Source organism: Chlamydomonas reinhardtii, chromosome 2, assembly GCF_000002595.2.
Source record: "Chlamydomonas reinhardtii strain CC-503 cw92 mt+ chromosome 2, whole genome shotgun sequence".
In the NCBI taxonomy this organism is placed as follows: Eukaryota; Viridiplantae; Chlorophyta; class Chlorophyceae; order Chlamydomonadales; family Chlamydomonadaceae; genus Chlamydomonas; species Chlamydomonas reinhardtii.
Window position 1 is genome coordinate 5,183,315 of NC_057005.1, and position 18,920 is coordinate 5,202,234.

The window sequence follows — 18,920 nt, forward strand, 5'->3', positions numbered from 1 at the left end:
ACGAGCTGTCGCAGGGCAAGATTTCTTCGCGGGGGGTCGAGGGATCCGGAGACGACGGTGTTGGTTCACTCCTGTTACTCATCTTGTGTTCCCAGCCAACCTAGGCATATACATACTACTGACATTGATAGAGCTTCGAGACGCGTCTTTCCGAGTCGCAGTTCGTCGCATTAGTAGGACTTGACTTTCCAGCAAGCGCTCCTTCACACTCGCGAGGCCATATGGCGCTGAGTGGGCTTGGCTCTAGGCAGACCTCGGCTCGCTCGCCGGCAGAGAGGTGCGCTGAGGCGTCCCAGACGCTTTAAACGGGATTTTCCTTGTTCAACCCGAGGAATATAGCCACGCTTACGCGCAACTTCTGCTGCTGTGCTGGCTGAACAGGTCTCGAACCCTACCAGCTCTCCGGCTTCGGCAGCGCAGCGTGGTGCGGCCCCCGGCTGCATTGGGGCCCGACAGCGTCGATGTCAGTGCCGCGGTGACTGAGCTGGTTACACGTTCTCTGCACAACTCGGGCGGAGACGTGTCAAGCCTCCTGTCGCACCTGAACCACGCCCTGGACGGTGGGTGCTCGGGGGCCGGAGTTTGATGGGCGCGACTGCTTCCTTTTGGGCCGGAGCTGAACTTGGCGCCCAGGTTTTGTAACCAATGTGGGATACTTGATTTGTAGCAGTGATTGCCGGCTTAATTCTCAGCAATCGCTTCCCGAGACGTTACACGCTTTCGACCCGCCCCGTGCAGGCTCGAGCTCGCTGTTTCACGCAGCCCAGCATGCGCATGCCAGCGTGGACGCTTTCAGTGCTTCTGTGATGCCGGAGGTGAGTCCTGAGGCGAGGGAGGACAGCGCAAGGCGGGTTCGGCATGTGCGCCCGGAAGCGGCCGCGCGGTGCTGCGTCCCCTTGCATGTTCGCTTCATCGCAGAGCCTCATTTCCCATTTATGTAATGCCCGCAACGCTGCAGCAAGTGGCGCAGTGGAGCTCAGTACCGCATCCCTCGGCGCTGACTGACGTCGCGGCCATTGCCCCTGGTAAGCCCTCTTTCTTTGATGCGGGGCCAGTTCAGAATTAGTGAGCTGGGTTGCCCAGCCCTGTCCGTTGCCAGCAATTGCGACTTTCCGGCGTTTTCTCGCGGGCGTGGGTTTAAGCTCGGGCTTGGTCACCAGAGCATCAAGCTTGTTTCCTGGCAGAGCGGTTTTGGGTCTCGAGTCCGGCGGGCTTCCCCAGATGCCACAATTCCGTCGCGTTTCTTTGTGTAACCGGCTTCGCAGTGCTCGCGGACATCGGGGCTTCGCCCAACGTGGCTCTGGCGGCAGATGCGGCTTCCAGCATGGCCGTGGACGCGGCGCACGCGTCTGTGCTTGCGCTGGCGACGTGGGCGAGCGAGCGCCTGGACACGGTCCAGTCCATCGACCCGGAGTCGTACAACATCATGCGCAGCACCATGAATGACGTGCTGGCTGCCATTCAGGGCGTTATTGACTCGCAGGTGGGACCTTGCTGCGCCAGCGAGTGAATTGCGGGCGGACAGGTGGTGTGGCGCAGCCAGCCTTACGGGCTTGGACCCCATTCGGTGGGCAAGCGCCACTGCCTCCATGTGCTGTGCTCCTCCGTGCTAACGTCTAGCACTTGTGGCCGACGACTGGAATCGTGTGTGTTTGCTGGACATTGCAGGTGGGCAACCTGGCTCTGGGCTGGACCAACGCGCTGGTGCTCGGCGTGCAGCAGCTGGTCACCACGCTGCGCATGAGCGAGGCCTCGGGCTCCGCCAGCTCCATTGACGCCATGGTCGCGGCGCAGCAGGCCATGCAGGAGGCACTCACCACCCAGGCCGCCAGCCCCATGGGCCAGGGCAACTTCGGGCCGCAGATCGCCATGGCGGCGCTGGCCTTCCTGGTCGCCGCCATCCCGCGCGGGAGCCCCGCGCCCGCTGCGGCCGCCGCGGCCGGCGCAGCTGCTGGTGTTGCGGACGGCAGCGCCTTTGGCATTCCCTCGGCGCCGCAGGCGCGCAGCGCCGCTTACCTGGTGCCCGGTGCCGGCTACAACCCCACCGGCGCCACAGACATCAACGGGCTGCCGCTGCGCTACGACCCCAAGGGCCTTGATGCCTACTTCGCCAGGCACCCGGGCACGGTGTTGAAGCGCAACGCGCAGATGTTCCACCGCGTGGGTTCCTTCTGCTGCGTGCTGCTGTGGGACTGGCGCACCGGCCAGATTGGGCCCAACATGCCGCAGCGCGCCAAGGAGGCGGTGTTCATCATTGAGGACATGGGCCCGGCCTTCATCAAGGTGGGTAGGCCGGGGGAGCATATGCTGCTCAGGAGGAGCAGGCGAAGGGACCCCACCACAATGCGTTTTGCGCATAGTTGCTTAACGCGTCGTTGCTAGTCCGTTGTTACCGTACGCTTTGCGCCGCGCCTTTCCTCACACACGACCCATTGCCGCTGTGCTTCACTCGCCCGCCAACACAGATCGCGCAGCAGCTGTCGACGCGCGTGGACCTGGTGCCGCCGCCCTACCTGGAGGAGTTCAAGCGGCTGCAGGACAACGTGCGCACCTTTTCCACCGTGGAGGCGCGTGAGGTGCTGGAGGAGGGGCTGGGCTGCCCCGTGGACCGCGTGTTCGAGTGGCTGTCCGCCGAGCCGCTGGCCGCGGCCTCGCTGGGCCAGGTGTACCGCGGCAAGCTGCGGCCCGAGCACGGCGGCGCCGAGGTGGCCGTCAAGGTGCAGCGGCCGCAGGTGCTGGAGACCGTGGCGCTGGACATCTTCATCATGCGCCGCTTCGTGGTGCTGCTGAGCACGCTGCCGTTCATGAGCGACCAGTGGGCGGTGGTGCTGGACGACTGGGGCACCCGCTTCTTCGAGGAGATGGACTACCAGCTGGAGGCCTACAACACGATGACCTTCAAGAAGCAGATGGCCTCGCTGCAGGGCATCTCCGTCGCCACCGTGTACCCCGAGCTGACCAGCCGCAAGGTCATCGTGACCGAGTGGGTGGAGGGCGAGAAGCTCAACCACTCCAAGTCGGAGGACGTGCGCGCGCTGTGCTCCACGCTGCTCAACTGCTACCTCATCCAGCTGCTGGAGACGGGCCTGCTGCACGCCGACCCGCACCCCGGCAACCTGCTGCGCACCGCCGACGGCAAAATCGTCATCCTGGACTTTGGCCTGATGACGGAGGTAACGGAGGACCAGCGCATCGCGCTGGTGGAGTTCATCGCCCACCTGACCATGGAGGACTGGACCGGCGTATCGCGCGACCTGCTCAAGCTGGGCTTCATGCCCGACGGCATGCCGCCGGATGCCGACAAGTTCATCGCGCCGGTGCTGGAGCAGGTGATGGGCAAGATCGTGCAGGGCGGCGGCCTGCGCGGCTTCAACATCGGTGCCATGACCAGCCAGCTGCAGGGCGTGGCCATGGACTACAAGATGTGCATTCCGCCCTACTTCGGTGCGTTTTGGAGGGCGGGCGGCATTGGGGAGCGGGCTTCGCGGGGAGGGCGCGGTTGACCGCAGCGGACAGCTGGTGTGAGCGGCAATGAGTGGCGTTGAGACGGGCGGCAGGCCTGTGCTGAGGACGTGCCCCTTTGTAGAACGTGCTCGCATCGGGGTTGACCTGGCCTTCCTTCCTTGCTCCCTGCAGGCCTGGTGCTGCGCGCCTTCTGCGTCATTGAGGGCATCGCGCTGAAGACGGACGAGAACTACGCCATTGTGCAGGAGTGCATGCCCTACCTCTCGCGCCGCCTGCTCAGCGACAACAACCCGCGCATGCGTGCCGCGCTGCGGCAGCTGCTGTACGGCAAGAAGAACCGCATCGACGTGGAGCGCCTCTCCAAGATGGTATCCGCCTTCGGCTCCTTCACCACCGCCTCCTCGACCGCCGCACAGGCCGCCGGCCCCACATTTGGCGAGGCCGCGGAGCGCGCCTACGCGGAGCGCGTCAAGGGCCAGCTGACCGCCTCAAACCCCGAGGGGCCGGTGGTGAACGAGGCCACGCGCGAGGTGCTCAAGGTAGTGTTCGCCAAGGACGGCAGCTACGCGCAGGAGCTGATTGTGGAGGAGATGGTGGCGGCGGTGGACGCCATGAGCCGCGAGGCGCTGGGCGAGGCGCTGCGGCTGGTGATGAGCAGCGCGGGCGCCGTGACGGCGCTGCGCAGCGTGGAGGCGCTGGGGCCGCTGCGCTCCATGCTCATGCCGCTGCCGCTCCCGCTCGAGGTGCTGTCGGCCATGGCGCCCAACGTGACGCTGACGGCGGAGGACCGCCAGGCGCTGGCCATGGTGCGCACGCTGCTGGACCTGCTGCAGCCGTCCATGTCGCGCCTGCCGGATGTGGCGTCCAGCGGCTCGCGCGCCATCCGCGCCGCCGGCGAGCTGATGCCGCTTGTGCCCGAGCTGCTGCCCGGCATGCGCTCCACCCTGGAGCTGTTCATCCGGCAGCTGGTGCGCCGCATGGCGCTACGCCTGGCGGAGGACCTGTCTACCGGCAGCAACAGCAGCAGCTCGGCGGCGGCGGCCGCTGCCGCCGGTCTGGGCGGCGCCAGCCTCAACAGCCACTCCACCTTCAGCTCGTTGAGCAGCGTAGCCGACTTTGGCTCGATGGCCCCTGGCCCCAGCGGCAGCCGCCCCGGCACCGGTTACTCCAGCCTCCGGTAAGTGTCGCGGGGCGGGCCGACCGGACGCAGCAGCTGTGTCGGTGGGCCGCTGCTCTACCTGCGCGGCACCGCTCGGGCATGGGTAAAAGGCTTGTTGACAAACGCGTGGTGACCAAGTGTAAAATTGGCACGAGCGGACTTGCGAGAGAACAATGACGACTTGTAGCTGAGGCTGTGAACCACGGTTTTTACATGATTTTTGCGAAAGGGTGCACCTCCCATCGGGCGTGTGGTCAATCCTGACATAACTTTGAACACCAGCTACCACATTTGATGGCAATGAGCAGAATTGCATTAGCTGTTGCGCACCGCGCCGAGTGCTGCATGGATGCCACAGCCCCTGGCTGGGCGCGTTGCGAGCGACCTCGAGTGAGCGGTCAAGTAGAAAGGTGTCGTGTCTTGGGGAGGTTTTGCACTTGCGGTCGGCCTGGTGAGCTCCTAGCGCCATTTGCCGCTCCCAACGTGCTTGGCGGTGATTTGCGAATGGGTCGCGTGCAATTGCGCGCTCATGAACGAGCACTAACAGCGTTTGTGGCTCAGGTAACTGGCACGTCAGGGCAGCGAAGGGACTGCGGTTGCGGTTGACGGTGAAGTCGAAAACCCGTGAAGACGAGACCTGGCGTGTGACCCTTGGACTGACGCGGTCGGCAGCGGAAGGATATGCTGATGGGCCACGTTGACGGAAGCAAACGGCATGCCGCATGGAGCTTGCGGACGATTATCACGGTTGAATTCCTTGGATTGGCTCTCCTGTGCGGACTGCGCATGCGGCGTGTCGGGTCCCGCACGTGTGGTGTGGCATGCATTAGTGTCAAGCGCTGATGGGTGGTCACATGTACATGGGTTGCCATGCCGCCTGCGAGGCATCGGTGTGCGAGGCGGGCGGGCGCCAGGACATGGATGGAAGGGCACGCCCTGGATTCACTGGACGGAGCATATTAATCAGGGGCGGTGAGGCTGGAAGCTGGCGCCGCACTCGGGTTCCGTACCTATTTAGGACTACATGCGCAATGTCTTTCTTCATCCCGACTCCAAATGTACCGGTATCAAAAATCTCTCTTCTTGTTGTTCGCAAATTGCCTTTGTGTTAGAGATTTGTGTCACTATTGATCGCGCGGGAGGCAATAGGCCAACCCAAATCCTTGAATAATACCTTCCCTGTATGGTGATCAAATAACCTACAATTCGTTTGCGTGCGGGGGCTGACCATATGGCAACAACTGCCGGGCTGCCTCAGTGCGTCGATTGTTTGTCTCCTGTGACCTTGTGGGCACTTGCGCGTACTGCAGAACTGAAGGTGTCGTTGCGAAGGGGTGTCAGGGGTCCGTTGGGTGGAGAGGCACAATCTTCACCGTGCATAATTTTGAGAGCGCGCAGTGGGAACGGCAGTGTGCAGGTTTGGACGTGAGCAGTGCAGGACGTGCCGAAGGTCGGCTAAGATCTGCAATAACTGTGTGGGGTCAATGTAACCACAAAAGCAAATTGCCTTTGTTCCTGTGCTACAGCCACGCGGCTAGTACTCGGTCTTGACTGCACAGTGTTGGTTGCTCAGGCTGGCCGTGGGTGATGCCGAAACGCAGGGCACGCCCTGCAGGGAGGGGGTCCAACGGCATGTGCTGGCGGCTGGGAGCTCTGGAATGCAGTTTATCAGGTTCAAAGTCTGCACAGGAACATGCAGTGGGGGCATGCCCTCGCTGCTGAATGCACCCTTGACGTGACCACCCGCGGCCGCTCATACAACACCACTACTGCCGTACTCACCACGCAGCACGCGTGCAGCACCAGCCGCAAGTCCCTGCCGCACAGCCGAGGTGCCGACCGCAGCACTGAGACGTTGCGCCGGTGCCGCGCCAGCAGCAGCGCCAACGGCACCAGCAGCACCCGGCCCGCGGTGGCCACCGTGCAACGCCAGCATCTGGTCCCGGCGGCTGCTCGTGGCTGTGGCGGCGCCGCGGCGGCGGCGCCGGAGAGCGCGTTCAATGACACGCCGCCAAAAGCGGTTGTGTGTGGCTCTCAGGTCGACCGACTTTGGTCTTTGGGTAACTCAGATGATGTCCAGGGCCGCTGCGTGCAGACTGCAGACCCAACGTGTTGGTAAGACCGGAGCTGGCTGTGGCGCTTGTAGCTGCCAGCGAGCGGCGCGCGTGCTGGCCGCAATAATGGTAGCAGCTGCCATAGTCATCGCCGCCGTCGCCGCCGCGGCCGCGCAGTCCGCCGCGACGCTGAAGCAGAGGACGGTGCCGCCAATTGACGTGGAAAGTGCGGCGCCCGCCATTCAGGCGCAGTTGGTGGGCGAGTGTAGATCGTATGATGTCATCAGGTACCGGTACGTCTCAACGGTTGCGGATCCATCACGGCATTGGCGGGCACCAGCATGCCGGCCCGCTGCGTGAAGCCGACCTAGCCGACCGACAGGTAGCCCGACTGAGGCGCTGCCAGCGCAAAATGAATGTGGTCCGCGGCGGCGGAAGAGGATGTGGTCCGCGGCGGCGGGGCGGGGCGGGGCGGGGCGGGGCGGGGCGGGGCGGGGCGGGGCGGGGCGGGGCGGGGCGGGGCGGGGCGGGGCGGGGCGGGGCGGGGCGGGGCGGGGCGGGGCGGGGCGGGGCGGCAGTCCAGTGCAGGGCCTCACTGCCGCCACCGGGCAGCGTCAGGGCGCAGGCGTAGCCCAGGGCGGAGGAGCCGCACTGTGGGACGAGCATGCGGTACCAAGAGAGGCGCACAGGACGGTGTGGAGCCGTTTCAAGTGACAGGTGAGGCAGGTCTCGCCCGGGGAACTGGGCCAGCTGATGTGCGGAGCTAGATAGATTGATCCCGTCTTAGCGCTAGCCCTCTTACACCGTCCTGAGTGGTCGTTTGCCCTAGGCGCAAGCTCAACATATGGTTCGCGTGTGGGGACGCCGCGTTGGCCACAGCCACGGATGGCCCTAATGCACCAAGGGGGCATGTCGCACCCGTGGAGGGCACTATATAGTTGTCGCTAGAGCACAATCCCTCCCTTTCGCCATAGCTACCAAGTGTGGATCTACATATGCAGTTCGCGCGGCGTCCTGGCTGCGGGCTCAACGGCGGTTGCGGCAGCTGCGCTCACGCCGGCTCACAGTGCACCGCAGGGTGCTGCGCGCAGCTGCTCGGGCGTGCGTGGTGCCAGATGGTAAAAGTGCGCGCTGTGTGCGAGCAGAGAGGGCCGGAAATCCAAGCTAGCATGCGTGTTGGGACCGCCAGGTATGCCACGTGCCAAAGTGCCACGCCTCCCCTGGTGCCACGTCTTGACGTCTTGTGGTTTACTGGGGCAGTATGTATGCCTGCCGTATCTCTTATGACTCCACTCTTCCTGACTACAGCCTTCCACATCTGACTTCACTCACTCGAATCCTGATTACGACACCTCCATGTTCCCCAAAGTGCATCCTTCTTAGCGATGTATGCTTGGCCCCGGTGCCACCGGTGATGGAGCGCCCCAAGCCTACCGCACGGTGCTGCCGCATCCACCCTTGGCCACCCGCCTGCCGAGGACTCGTTCTCCCCTGAAGGATCATGTAAACGCCCTAGCGCGGGCTTCCCTGTCCTAGCGCGTCGAGGTCGCTTCTCGCTCTGCAATAGAAACTTTAGTCCAGCCAACTCCAGGAAAATGTTGGCTGTGCCTGCGCTCAGCTGCCGGAAACAATGCCAGCATGCAGTTTGTGCCGTGTCCACCGGCATGTGCACTGCGTCACCACCACCCTGCGCCATCCATTAACATCCCAGCGCCACCACACGCCCGGCACGCCACGCCCCCCCCCCCCGAGTACTCCCCGCATGTCCAAGCCCCTCTCCCATACAACCCCCCGCCAGCCTCGCATCTGGGTCTGCTCCCCAGCTGCCTCCTCCACTGGCCTCCTCCAGTGTCCAGCTCCCTTTCAGCTCCCGCCCAGCTCCCCTCCGGGCTGTGTCTTGTAGCCGCGCCCGCCCGCCTGTCTACTGCTTCTGGATCTGTCCGGGCAGCTTGCCGGTCTTGTACAGGCCGTACAGCGAGGACAGGCCCAGGAAGCCCAGGATCACCCAGCTGTGAGCGAGGCACACACGACGAGGGAGCAGCGGCAGGGGGAGATGGCAGCGGGTAGCAGTGGTAATCAGGGACAGGGAGCAGGGTCAGCGCGAGCGTCTGATAAAGGGGGTGAAAACACGTCAGAGGGCTTGTTTGCGGTGCCGGGTGCGTGTGCGCGCGCCGGAGCCTACCTGTAGTTGGGGTAGAGGTTGTCCTGGATCCAAATGTCCATCGCCTCAGGCAGGAAGCCCTACAGGGGGGGAGGGGCGGCCAGAGGTTCCAGGTAGGATTATTTAGGCGGTGGCGTGAGGCCAGGGGGGCGGGCCGAGAGGACGGGTGGCGGGCAGCGTGCGAAGTGCAGGCCGCTGCATGGCGGGTTGCGGGATGTCAAGGTTGCTGATTAAGGCTTAATTGCAGGACGGCCGGGCACTTCTACACACATACACCACCACCACCGCCCCACCTGGTCACCCTACGCCTCGCCAGTAGCCTGCAGGCTGTCACCCTCGCTGTCACCAGCCCCGCCCCTTCCACCTTCCCTCGGCAGCGGGTTTGCACATTGGCTGCCGTCCTCCTGGGGTTGGACTAAACCAACCCCAACCCTCAACTTCGCGCTCGACATGGTTCCCCTCAAAGCCCTCCGCCGCCCGCCTTTCTTCTGCCCCCGCCCCTCGCCTCCCCCCCCCCGCCCACCCACCGCGCCCGCCAGCGCCAGCCCCAGCACCAGCGTCCAGATGAAGTAGATGCTCAGGAAGGTGAGGTAGCTCTGCTCCGCCTCGCTGGCGGCATCCACAGGCGCCTTGCCGGTGGCGACATCCACGGCAGGTGCGTTCACCTTGACCTTGGGCTCAACACGCCCCTTGCGCCGGGATTTCTGGGTGGGCGGGGACGGGCCGGGAATGAGAAAGGGAGGGGGGGGGGTGTCAGAAGGCCGACGAAAGAGCGGGTAGGGCAAGGGAGGGGAGCAAGGAAGGGATGCAGCGTGTTGAGGAGCAGGTGATGGCAGCGCGTTGCCTGGCTGACAAATGATGGAGCTTTGGTCGACATGGCTTTACGCAGTGTGGTGCGGGTGTGTCCGGAACATACGTTTACGCGGCAACGTGGCCGAAAACCCACACCCTGCCGCTGTCCCCTGCGTGAGCAGCATCCGCCTTCCCCCTTCCCCCCGTCCCCCCCCCCCCCGCCCTAGTCCCACTGCTTCCATCACTTGATACATGACCCGAGCTTACAATACGGGCCTCCAGAGCCTCCAGAGCCGCGGCATCCCCATCGCCCGACGGCTTGGAGGTGCTTGCCTCAGCCTCGGCCTCCTTCTGTAGTACCAGTAATGGGAGCAGTGAAATTGACGGCTGCACAACAGGTAGCATGCAGACCCAGTTCATGCGCAGTAGAAGGCATCCGACCTGCTTGGCCGTCTCTGAACCAAAGCCCTTGGAGCGGACAACAACGAGGCTAGATGTGCGCGCAGAGCGAAGAGCACCGGGCCGCGCCAGGCGCACGTTTGGTGAAAAGCAGGTCTGCATTCTTTTGCGTGTGGCTACAATACTCTGGATCCCAATATGATATATGCAGAATCAGCAAATGTAAGCACACTACGCACAATTGCGGTGTGTGCAGTCCTGCAGCTAGAAAGTTTGATTGCGCTGCTTGCATCACAGGCTTCTTGTAGCCAACAGTAATCTTTGCGAACACAATCCATAGGTCTACACGCACGCTAACTTGTAACAACTCACTGGGACTTCAGCGTGCCTTCCGTGGCGTGGGCCGCAGAGCAACATCCACTGTCACCGAGCGAAGCCCCCTATAAACTTCACACCAAAACCCCTCACTATTCCATGTCGTCAGCAAGAGACAATGCAGAAGCTCCACAGGGAACCGCGGCTGCCAGCGTATCGGCCAGCACACACTCACCTGGCAGCGGTCTCGCGGCGGCCCTCGTTGTCTTCGCTCGATTACCAGTGCCTGGCCGCGTGAAGACGCGCCTGGCCGCGGGGGTGGGCGCGGACGCCGCATGCACCTGGTACCAGGCGTGTGCCCACCATGCCATTGAGCAGGCGGCTGGGTAAGTGGCGGGCATCGCTCAGGTTGCGAGCCATGTTGGCATTCCCGCAGTCGGGCGGCGCGGAACCCCGTCATTCACCCACCCACCCATGACAACCACGCCCATCGCCCCGCCCCGCCTGCGCAGCTGCGCCGGCTGGGCTGACGTGGCTGTGTACCACAGCAGCGCCGACGACACGGCCGAGGTGGAGGCGTGGCTGCGGGGCGAGGGCCTGGTGAGCGGCTGTGGGGCCTGCGGGAGTCCCCGGGGTTGGGTGGGGTGTGACTGCCGGCGCAAGGCTTCAGCGGCACCTGGCACATTCGTGTAACGGGCGGGGCAGAGGTGCACGCGAATGAGGGTGGCTTCTGGCACCCCGTTCTGGCTTACTGACCTGTGCAACCCAAACCGCCGCGCCAGTCGGTGCCCTGCCGCCCCCAGCTGGGCCCCAGCGCTGCCGCCCAAACCGCGCCGCCGCCGGACCTTGGCGCCAAGATGCGTGCGGCCATGTGCGAGGCCCAGCAGCGCCTGGCGGCGGCGGCGGCGGCGGCGGCGGCACTGCAACCGGTACCAGGGGTGGCAGCGCGGGGGCAGCAGCAGCGGAGCGTGCAGCTGCAGGAGCGTGTGGACGAGTGGGAGGGGCGGGGCGCAAGGCCGCAGGAGGAGCAGCAGCAGAGCGTGGAGTGTGGGGCGGCGCATGCCAAGGTGCGTGGGGACGATGTGGTCGGCTGGGGCAGGAGCGGCACGACCACCGCATTGCGCAGTATAATGGTGCGTCTACAGCTACAACCCAGTGCTTATCGGTGTTGAAGGGCGGCTGGAAGATGCTTGACTTGAGTACTCGTGTGCACGGACCACCACGGCATTGCCTCTGTTGGGCGCACATGTCAGGACTCAGGACCCTGCCTGCCCCCGCTGTTTGTCCAGGTCATCATCACCGGCACCGACATTCCGGACGTGTCTGGCCGCCTGTTCGCGGCGGCGGCCCGCGCCCTGGACCACCACGACGTGAGCACCGGGCCCGTGCCGTCAGGCGGGGAGGACAGGAGGCGGGGGCTCTGGGCACAGTGGCTAACATGGGACAGGTGTGAGGACCGGGCCCGGCCGGTTGTGAGTGAGGCTGTCGGGTGGTCAGTCCAGAGGCCCCAATCCTGCTTTCCAGCCCAGTGCTGGAGTGCACGGTGGGAAACGGGGCACCGGCATCGTGCTTGTGGGCATGGCCCCCTGGTTTGACGGCTTGGCTCCTGCTGCCCTGTGTCCGGCCGGCCTGCAGATGGTGGTTGGCCCCTCGGCGGACGGCGGCTACTACATGCTGGGCCTCACACGAGTGGCGGAGCAGCTGTTCGAGGCGAGGGCGGACATGGGGGGGGGGGCGAACGGGGCTGGATGGGTTTGTGGGGCGGGGCAGTTGTTCCGGGCCCGGGTTGGGCGGACCGGTGCGAGCCGTAAATGAGCGGCGGGATGCAAGCGCGTGGGAGGGTGGGACGAGGTGTGGGGCTGGCGCCTGAGTGCTTGTGCGCGCTTGGGGTCCCCCATGCGCCTTGTTGCTTCGGCCTGTGGCCTGCGGCCTGAGGCGGCCTCCCCGGTGTTGCGGCCCACAGGACATGCCCTGGAGCACAGACGTGGTGCTGAGTGAGACGCTGTCGCGGGCGGCCGCCGCGGGCTTGCGGGTGGCGCCTCTGGACACACTGCCGCGACTGCGGGATGTGGACACGGCGCAGGTGGGCGGGCGGCGGATGGGGGGGAAAGAGTTAAGGCGGGATTCTGAGATAGGCACGCGCGTGACACGAATAAGGGCAGGTGCTTGCTTGCAACCGGGAAAATGCGTGCGGCCGTTACGTCCCACTCAGCACGTGAACTGTTAGGGACTGGAGTGATGCGGTGCTGCAGAGCAGCAGTGCACCGGACATAGCTGTGACCGGCAGCGCCTGCTACTGCAGGACTTGGCGGAGTGGGTGACTGGCTGCAGCTGCCCTAGTGGCGGTGCTGGTGAGGTGTCGGATGTCAGCTTAACGCTCACGGCGCCAGCTGTGGATGCGTCACAAGGGGAGTGGACGCCACGGAAGCGGGTGCTGCTGCAGGTGTCGCGTGGCATCCTGGCAGCTGCGGGCAAGCAGTGATACCACGGACTGGGGCGCTGGTGTCAACGTGGCCCGGGGCTCTGGCTGTCACGTGGCGCGGCCGTCGCAATCCGGGTAAGGCGTGATTCGGACAGGCTGTATCGTGGCACGGGTATATTGTGTCCACCGTGCCAGGAACAGGGGCACAGGGCAGCTGTGCTGGGCCTCCTGCGTGGAGCGTGGGCGCCGAGCGTGGGCGCCGACCCAGGGCTCCAGGAGCATACCTGACAGTCCTAAGTTTGTTAATGCCGTGTGGCTTTGGTTGTGTCGAAGCGCCCTCTAACACCCTCCTTACAGCTTGCCATGGGTTGACGTGCAGATCAAAAAGGTGGAGATGCTGCTGGGGCACAAGCGACCTGTATCGCTGCAGACTGGCGGCGGCAGCGGCGGCGGCAGCGGTGGCGGCGGCGGCGGCGGCGGCAGCAGCGGGGGCGCGTGCGCGCATCTTGGTAGCGGAGGGGGCGGGAAAGGCCATGTGGAGGAGGAGAGCGCAGCGCCGCCCAAGAAGCGGCGCAAGCGCGCAGGCTGAGGAGCCGGCTGGTGTCTAGGTAGCGATCCGCGGTGGGGCTGGCAGGGCATGCGTAGCGGCATGGCAAGTAGTGCGGCTGTTGACAACTGTGCTGCGTCTGGCTGCGGTTGGCTCTGCCGTGGCATCGCGATTGCTAGGCACCCGGTTTGGCTATGTGCCTGTTGAAACCGACCCCGGCTATGTCCGGGCGATGAGGTTGTTCAGCCTCAGACTGTGGAGGGGCTCAGCCCCTTTTCCCGTGACCGGGGAACACTTGTCTGCGTTACACATATGCTGTGTAACGCCCGCACCGAGTCCATCAGAGCCACTCAGTAGTTTGTGTTTGTGTTGCTTTGCTCACACATTATTGCTGTGTGGGCAGGGAGACGCAGTCAGCGGCTGCGGCGAGCACTTCTAGGGACTGCTGCCCCCTGCTGTGGGCAAAGCTGGGAGGCGCGGCGGACGGCTGGGCAGGTTAAAAAGCGGCGTGATTCTTCTATCATTCATGTGGTGTGTGTCGGGGGAGATGGTGGGGGCGCGGTGGGGCGGTGGCCTGGGCGGTGGGCCCCGGCGGGCCCAGCAGGCCTGGCCCCATGGCATGGATGGGGGCTGCGCTGAAGTCCACCTGACTGGGTATCCCCAGCTGCATACTTTAAAACTCGTCATCGCTACAGTAAGTCTTTTCGCAGGCCTGTTTTCTGCTCTTCAAGTGAGCATAACTCTCAGCCAATCTGTCAGCAAATCGCCTTTCGCCTCCGGAGCCTTCGACAGCGGCGCGTAGATAAAAGCGGCTAACTGGTCGCGTGGACGGCAACTGGGCCAGCCCCAGCACTTTAAACTCGTCGCTAGAAGAAAGCAGCGACCTGCAGGAAGCTGCAGGGATGCAGCCCGAACATCGCGCGCCCGTGCGCTTTGCTCTCCCTGGGATCTGCGGGCTGGTGCACAGGGGCTCTGATACGGCACCTCTAGCTTTTGCGCACGGTGTCGTTGGGCAGCAATGCTCCGGTGACACCCAGGGCGGCAGCCGGCTTGGACAGGCGGAAGCTGTGAAGGTCTTTGAAGTGCACGTAAAGCCAGGTGGCAGCCTGCACCTGAAGCCCCTGCTTGCAAGCTCCGACCGTGCCACACCGCGCGATGCCCGCTTTGGCGGGGCAGCCCACTGTCCTGTCACAGGCCTGACCTATGTCGCGCTGGGGCACGCTGTGTACAGCATTGACGCGGGCGGCAAAGGTCTGCGGTGGGTGTGCGGGGATGCGGGCAGCCCGGGAGCTGCCGACGGGAGCGCGCACGACGTCCGCCTGGCGTTCCCCTACCACGTGGCGTGTCCAGACCCCGGAACCCTGGTTGTGAAAGACGAGAACGGGACGCATAAGGTGTCGTTGATCGCGCCGGGCAGGTGCGGAAACGTGCAGACCATGTCTTCAAGCGGATGCGAGGACGCCACGACCTTCTTCACGGCGGAAGACGCGGAGGCGTTGGTCTCTGTCTGGCCCCGGCCGCAGGCGGTTCGCTCTTCCCCTTTCCCCTGCTGCTCCTCCCCCTCCTCCCCGCCCTCCCCACCTCCCTCATCCGCACCCCTGACTTGCTACAGCCCAACTGGCGGCGGCGGCGCTGCATATGCAAGCCTGGGTTCCATCACAGGCGTAGCGGTGGTGCCGCCGCCGCCCTGCGGACGCACGGACAACACCTGGCCCAGCCTGGACCAGAGCGGCGACAGCGCGGCGTACGACCACAGCGACTGCTGCAACAGGCGACAAGTTGACCTGATCCTGACTGACGCCCGGCAGGACGGGTCCTTCCTCGTGCACCACGTCACCTGTTGGCGCCCTACCAACAGCAGCGCCGCCGCCGCCGCCGCCACGCAGACGGTGCGGGTGCGCACTGTTTTTGACTCGGCGCAGGTGGCGGCGTGGCGGGTGGCCACGCCAGCTGCGGGCGCAGGTGGGGTGGAGCCGGAAGCCCGCCACAGCACGTGCAGCACTACCACCAGCAGCTGCAGCAGTGCACGTGTCACTACCGCTAGCTGTGGCAGCAGTGGCAGCCTCAGCGCGCGCCGTTCGGCCCAGTACGGCTGGGTCGAAGTGGAGGTGGAGCCAGAGGAGGCGCCCGCCGCCGCAGCAGCTCGCTGCTCTCCCACACCCGCGCCACAGAGTGCCTTCGCCGCCGCAGCAGCAGCAGCTGCTGCTCTCCCCACGCCACCGCCTGCCACGGCCCCCGCTGACCCACATTGCCCGCCGGGCGGCGGCGGCGTAGACCTGAGCGACGCCCCCTCCATGGACAGCCGGGAGCTGAGCTACAGCCGCCTGCCCTGTTACAGCCCCTGCTGCGGCGACAACAGCTACGGCAACAGCGGTGCCGCCGTCAGCGGTTGGCATGGCGCGGCGGCAGCGTCCAGTAGCGGCGGCGGCGATGGCGAGTTTGACGGCGTGTGGCGGTGCGGCGGCGTGCGCTGCCCCGTGGTGCTGCCTGGCGGGCTGCTGCTGCTGGCGTGCCCCCTGGAAGGCCAGCTGCTGCTGCTGCACCTTCCCCAACTCCTGGAGGTGGGTGAGGAGGGCGAGGCGGCACAGAAGCCTAAGCCGGCGGCGGCGGCGGCGGCATGTATAGTTGTGGGTAAAGAGGATTGCAAGGCCCCGGCCGCAGTTGGCGAGGAGACGCCGGCGCTGCCTCTGGCCCGGCGCAGCACCAGCAGTGGCAGCACCAGCAGTGGCAGCAACAGCCACGACATCAGCAGCACTACTGGTGACAGCAGCGCCGACATCGACAATGCCCTCTGCTTGGGCGCGGCCGCGGCGGCGGTGCCAGGCGTTTTGTTGGAGTGCAGCAGCAGCGACATCAGCGGCGGCGACTGGCGCAATGGCGGCGGCGGTGTTAGCGGCGGCGGTGAGGGTGGCTGCTGTATGAGTAGCGGCGTGAGCAACGGCGGTGCTGCCGTCTGCAACGCCGCCGCGGCCGGCGGCCTGCTGCCTGCCACACCGGTGCGGTACCACAAGCGCCGCCGGTGGGAGTGCCTGGTGGAGGCCGTGGCGACCATTAGCAACATCGGTGATGGCGAGACACGCCCTGCGGCGGCTAGCGGCGGCTGCAAGCGGGCGAGGCTAGAGAGCGACTGCTACGCCATTTAGATGCACGGCGTGCAGGCCCTGTGTGCGTGAATGTTGTTGGGATCAAGCTACGGATGCCCTGGGTGAAGCAACGATAGAGGTGGCCGTCACTGGAGGGCGGCCAGGTTCCCTGAGAGTGGTTAGGGTAACACGGTACGGCTAACTATGGCGGACTGTGGATTGTTGTAGGCGCCAATTGCGTCATTCTCAAAAGTCAGGTGGCTGTGCATGTAAACGATTTGTGTGGCGATGGTGGACTGACGCAGTGACAGTCGTTGAATGCAGGCAGTGTCGTTAGAAGCATCATCGATAATGCGATGAGGAGGTTATGTGGTGGTGCAGGTTGCGGGCCCGGCTGCCGGACACCTCGTGCAGCCCAGTAGAAAGAAGGAATGACGTGATGACGTGTTATCAAAGTGTGCTAGTGGGTATTAGTTGGTGTTACGGAGCAGGGGAGGTTGCGGAGTGTATGGGCGTGGCTTCGTGCAGGGCTCAGATACGCTCACATACGCATACATCAAGCTCCGCTACTGTGCCACCAAAATCATGCGTTCTGACTTTTACGCGCGTAACAATTTGGCTGTCAGTCTGTGCGCCGTCGTGTCTGTATTCCGTGGCCAGGGCCACCCTGCAGTTAGAATGCTTTGTGCGTGATTATATTAATGCCCCACGAGGGGGGGGGGGCGCCGAGGGCCCCGCTATAAACAGGAGAAGAGGAAAGGCCGCGAGTAAGGTTGTAAGGAGCACAGTACATACTGAACAACGTTGTCCGTCCCCAAACGCAATTCAATTGATACGGTCAGTTGGCTGCCAGCTTAATGCCAGATACGGTAGACTGAATATAGCGCACCGGTACTTATCAGCACTTTCACTCTGACGTAAACCTGTGACGTAACCTCCTCCATCCAGGAGCTGTCTACCACCAACGCGATCTCCTTCCTATAAGTACGGGATACCAGCTGGCAGCGAGGCAATTCCTCTTGACAGGTTCTATGCGGGCCAAAGCCGAGCGGGGAGGGCTTCGGGGGGGGGGGGGCTCGGATCCGTGCGTGGGGCTTGTCGTGGTGGGCGTAGGCTTAGACAACCAACACAGGCTCCTTCTTACAAGTAGGAAATAACACTTGACAATGAGGCAGATTCTCTCTATCCTCTCTGATCCTCTTTAGTTTCCGGGGCTTTGGGGGCCAGGGGTTCGAGAGGGCGGGCGTGTCCTTGCGGACACCTGCGGACGCGATTCTGGACCGTCAGTGATGGGCGACTCTGACCGGGCGAAGGGCCTTGAGGAATCGTTAAGCAATATTGGCCAAGCACACGAAACGCTGTGGCGAAAGAAAGGGCGTCACGGTTGGCGGTTCGTTGCACATCCCCTCACATAGATGATGCACTTAGCCACCCAGTGGCCAAACGAAGCGCTGCTGGTCATAACAACTTGTCGAACACAGTACAACAGGATTATTGCAAGCGCGAAGTCGGAAACCAGCCAGCCAGCATATTGACATTCTTGTTACTGCGCGCTGAGGTACCGGCATCGAGTGGTACTCCAGGGCTTCGTTTGCAGTAGAAGTCAGTACGACCTGTCAGGCGAGGACTTATCCATAAGGTTGCAAGGCATGCAAACACAAGCGCGGGCAGGCTGCGGCGGTGCTCAACTCCTGCGTCGGTGACAAGCTGCCTCCCGATATTAATGCTACAACGGCGCCGGAGCTCACCGCCGAAGCGGCAGGCTCCAGCCGGAGCGCTGCAACACCAGTTTGGGGACACCGGCCGGGGCACGAAGCGATGGTCCTCTGCTCGTGCTTACCAGGCGCATCTTTCGAGAGCGCACTGCGCAAGGTGGGGCTGGAAGTCTGTTGGTGGTAGTCAAACTGACCAACGAGTCCGACTGCGCGAGTTGGTTTGCGAACTGTGCGAACCCGCCCGGTACCCCCAACCCCTTCCCCCCTTCCGTCTTCTCTCTTCACCCTCCTTTCCTCTCCTCTGCCCTCTCCCGCACTCTCTGTCTCTTCTTCTCTCATGTGTGTCCCCGTGCCCGCTGTTCCCACCGGATGTCGGCAGTCCAAACGTGTGATGTATCACTCTGTCCTCCACAAGAACGGCTTAAATCACAATTGTCACGCCTGCACGCGCCGCCGCCCCAGGGTGACGTGGCGCTGGCGCTGTCGCACCTGCGTGACGATCCGCTGACCGCGTGTCGCACCACCTTTGGCAAGGGCAACACCATCTGGCACCTGGCGGGAAACAATGGGCACGTGGAGCTGCTGCGGGTGCGTGGGTGTGTGTGCTTGTGGTGGTGGGGGTGGTGGGGGCTGTCATGCCCCAACACCGGCTAGCACCACGCCGGCTTGCCGCTTACACACGGCACGCGCCGTGGTGTGTCGGTGTGCCTGACGGTGTATATGTCTGTGCGTCAGCGCCTCCCCCTTGTGATTTAATCACCCCGTTCTCCATGAACGGCTACACCCCCCACCCCGTGCGCATGTAACC

The 18,920-nt window shown here is 64.2% G+C and overlaps 5 protein-coding genes across 6 annotated transcripts in view; 4 read left to right on the forward strand and 1 right to left on the reverse strand.

The window, feature by feature from the left end:
* The first annotated feature begins 111 nt into the window (after positions 1 to 111).
* CHLRE_02g105600v5 (uncharacterized protein) lies at positions 112 to 6,363 on the forward strand. Of its 2 annotated transcripts, none has more exons than XM_043059796.1 (8): positions 112 to 277; positions 382 to 560; positions 739 to 815; positions 959 to 1,025; positions 1,266 to 1,483; positions 1,669 to 2,283; positions 2,466 to 3,444; positions 3,637 to 6,363. In XM_043059796.1, the coding sequence occupies exons 1-8, from the start codon at positions 222 to 224 to the stop codon at positions 4,644 to 4,646; spliced, it is 3,201 nt and encodes a 1,066-aa protein (XP_042927430.1). In that variant the 5' UTR covers positions 112 to 221; the 3' UTR covers positions 4,647 to 6,363. The 2 variants fall into 2 exon arrangements, with proteins under 2 accessions (XP_042927430.1, XP_001699977.1); XM_001699925.2 differs by having other exon boundaries at positions 3,637 to 6,126.
* A 1,421-nt stretch (positions 6,364 to 7,784) lies between these two features.
* Positions 7,785 to 10,265, reverse strand: CHLRE_02g105650v5 (uncharacterized protein). The gene is made up of 5 exons (XM_043059797.1): positions 10,073 to 10,265; positions 9,899 to 9,982; positions 9,367 to 9,543; positions 8,861 to 8,919; positions 7,785 to 8,687 (listed from the first exon to the last, which is right to left on the reverse strand). Exons 1-5 carry the CDS (start codon positions 10,190 to 10,192, stop codon positions 8,600 to 8,602), a joined length of 528 nt encoding a protein of 175 aa, XP_042927431.1. The 5' UTR covers positions 10,193 to 10,265; the 3' UTR covers positions 7,785 to 8,599.
* A 100-nt stretch (positions 10,266 to 10,365) lies between these two features.
* CHLRE_02g105700v5 (uncharacterized protein) lies at positions 10,366 to 13,847 on the forward strand. Its single transcript, XM_043059798.1, has 8 exons — positions 10,366 to 10,731; positions 10,858 to 10,945; positions 11,128 to 11,412; positions 11,635 to 11,715; positions 11,981 to 12,055; positions 12,309 to 12,428; positions 12,648 to 12,902; positions 13,147 to 13,847. The coding sequence occupies exons 1-7, from the start codon at positions 10,505 to 10,507 to the stop codon at positions 12,825 to 12,827; spliced, it is 1,056 nt and encodes a 351-aa protein (XP_042927432.1). The 5' UTR covers positions 10,366 to 10,504; the 3' UTR covers positions 12,828 to 12,902; positions 13,147 to 13,847.
* Positions 13,848 to 13,995: 148 nt separating this feature from the next.
* Positions 13,996 to 17,188, forward strand: CHLRE_02g105750v5 (uncharacterized protein). The gene has a single exon (XM_043059799.1). It carries the CDS (start codon positions 14,217 to 14,219, stop codon positions 16,455 to 16,457), a length of 2,241 nt encoding a protein of 746 aa, XP_042927433.1. The 5' UTR covers positions 13,996 to 14,216; the 3' UTR covers positions 16,458 to 17,188.
* A 647-nt stretch (positions 17,189 to 17,835) lies between these two features.
* Positions 17,836 to 18,920, forward strand: part of CHLRE_02g105800v5 (uncharacterized protein) — an 8,612-nt gene continuing 7,527 nt past the window's right edge. The window contains exons 1-2 of the mRNA XM_043059800.1: positions 17,836 to 18,269; positions 18,575 to 18,700. Coding sequence (XP_042927434.1) covers positions 18,216 to 18,269; positions 18,575 to 18,700 — 180 coding nt within the window. The 5' untranslated portion in view covers positions 17,836 to 18,215. The remainder of the gene's footprint in view (positions 18,270 to 18,574; positions 18,701 to 18,920) is intronic.

What these genes read in the sequence shown, in the direction of transcription:
- CHLRE_02g105700v5 (XM_043059798.1), top strand. Translation starts at nt 10,505, where the DNA reads ATGTCGTCAGCAAGAGACAATGCAGAAGCTCCACAGGGAACCGCGGCT. An exon ending in GCGCCCTGGACCACCACGAC is followed by an intron (nt 11,716 to 11,980) that starts GTGAGCACCGGG and finishes GCCGGCCTGCAG; the next exon opens with ATGGTGGTTGGCCCCTCGGC. An exon ending in GGGATGTGGACACGGCGCAG is followed by an intron (nt 12,429 to 12,647) that starts GTGGGCGGGCGG and finishes CTGCTACTGCAG; the next exon opens with GACTTGGCGGAGTGGGTGAC.
- CHLRE_02g105650v5 (XM_043059797.1), bottom strand. Translation starts at nt 10,192, where the DNA reads ATGCAGACCTGCTTTTCACCAAACGTGCGCCTGGCGCGGCCCGGTGCT. An exon ending in AGGCTCTGGAGGCCCGTATT is followed by an intron (nt 9,544 to 9,898) that starts GTAAGCTCGGGT and finishes CCGCCCACCCAG; the next exon opens with AAATCCCGGCGCAAGGGGCG. An exon ending in AACCTCTACCCCAACTACAG is followed by an intron (nt 8,688 to 8,860) that starts GTAGGCTCCGGC and finishes CCTCGCTCACAG; the next exon opens with CTGGGTGATCCTGGGCTTCC.
- CHLRE_02g105600v5 (XM_043059796.1), top strand. Translation starts at nt 222, where the DNA reads ATGGCGCTGAGTGGGCTTGGCTCTAGGCAGACCTCGGCTCGCTCGCCG. An exon ending in CCTGAACCACGCCCTGGACG is followed by an intron (nt 561 to 738) that starts GTGGGTGCTCGG and finishes CGCCCCGTGCAG; the next exon opens with GCTCGAGCTCGCTGTTTCAC. An exon ending in TGGGCCCGGCCTTCATCAAG is followed by an intron (nt 2,284 to 2,465) that starts GTGGGTAGGCCG and finishes CCGCCAACACAG; the next exon opens with ATCGCGCAGCAGCTGTCGAC.
- CHLRE_02g105750v5 (XM_043059799.1), top strand. Translation starts at nt 14,217, where the DNA reads ATGCAGCCCGAACATCGCGCGCCCGTGCGCTTTGCTCTCCCTGGGATC.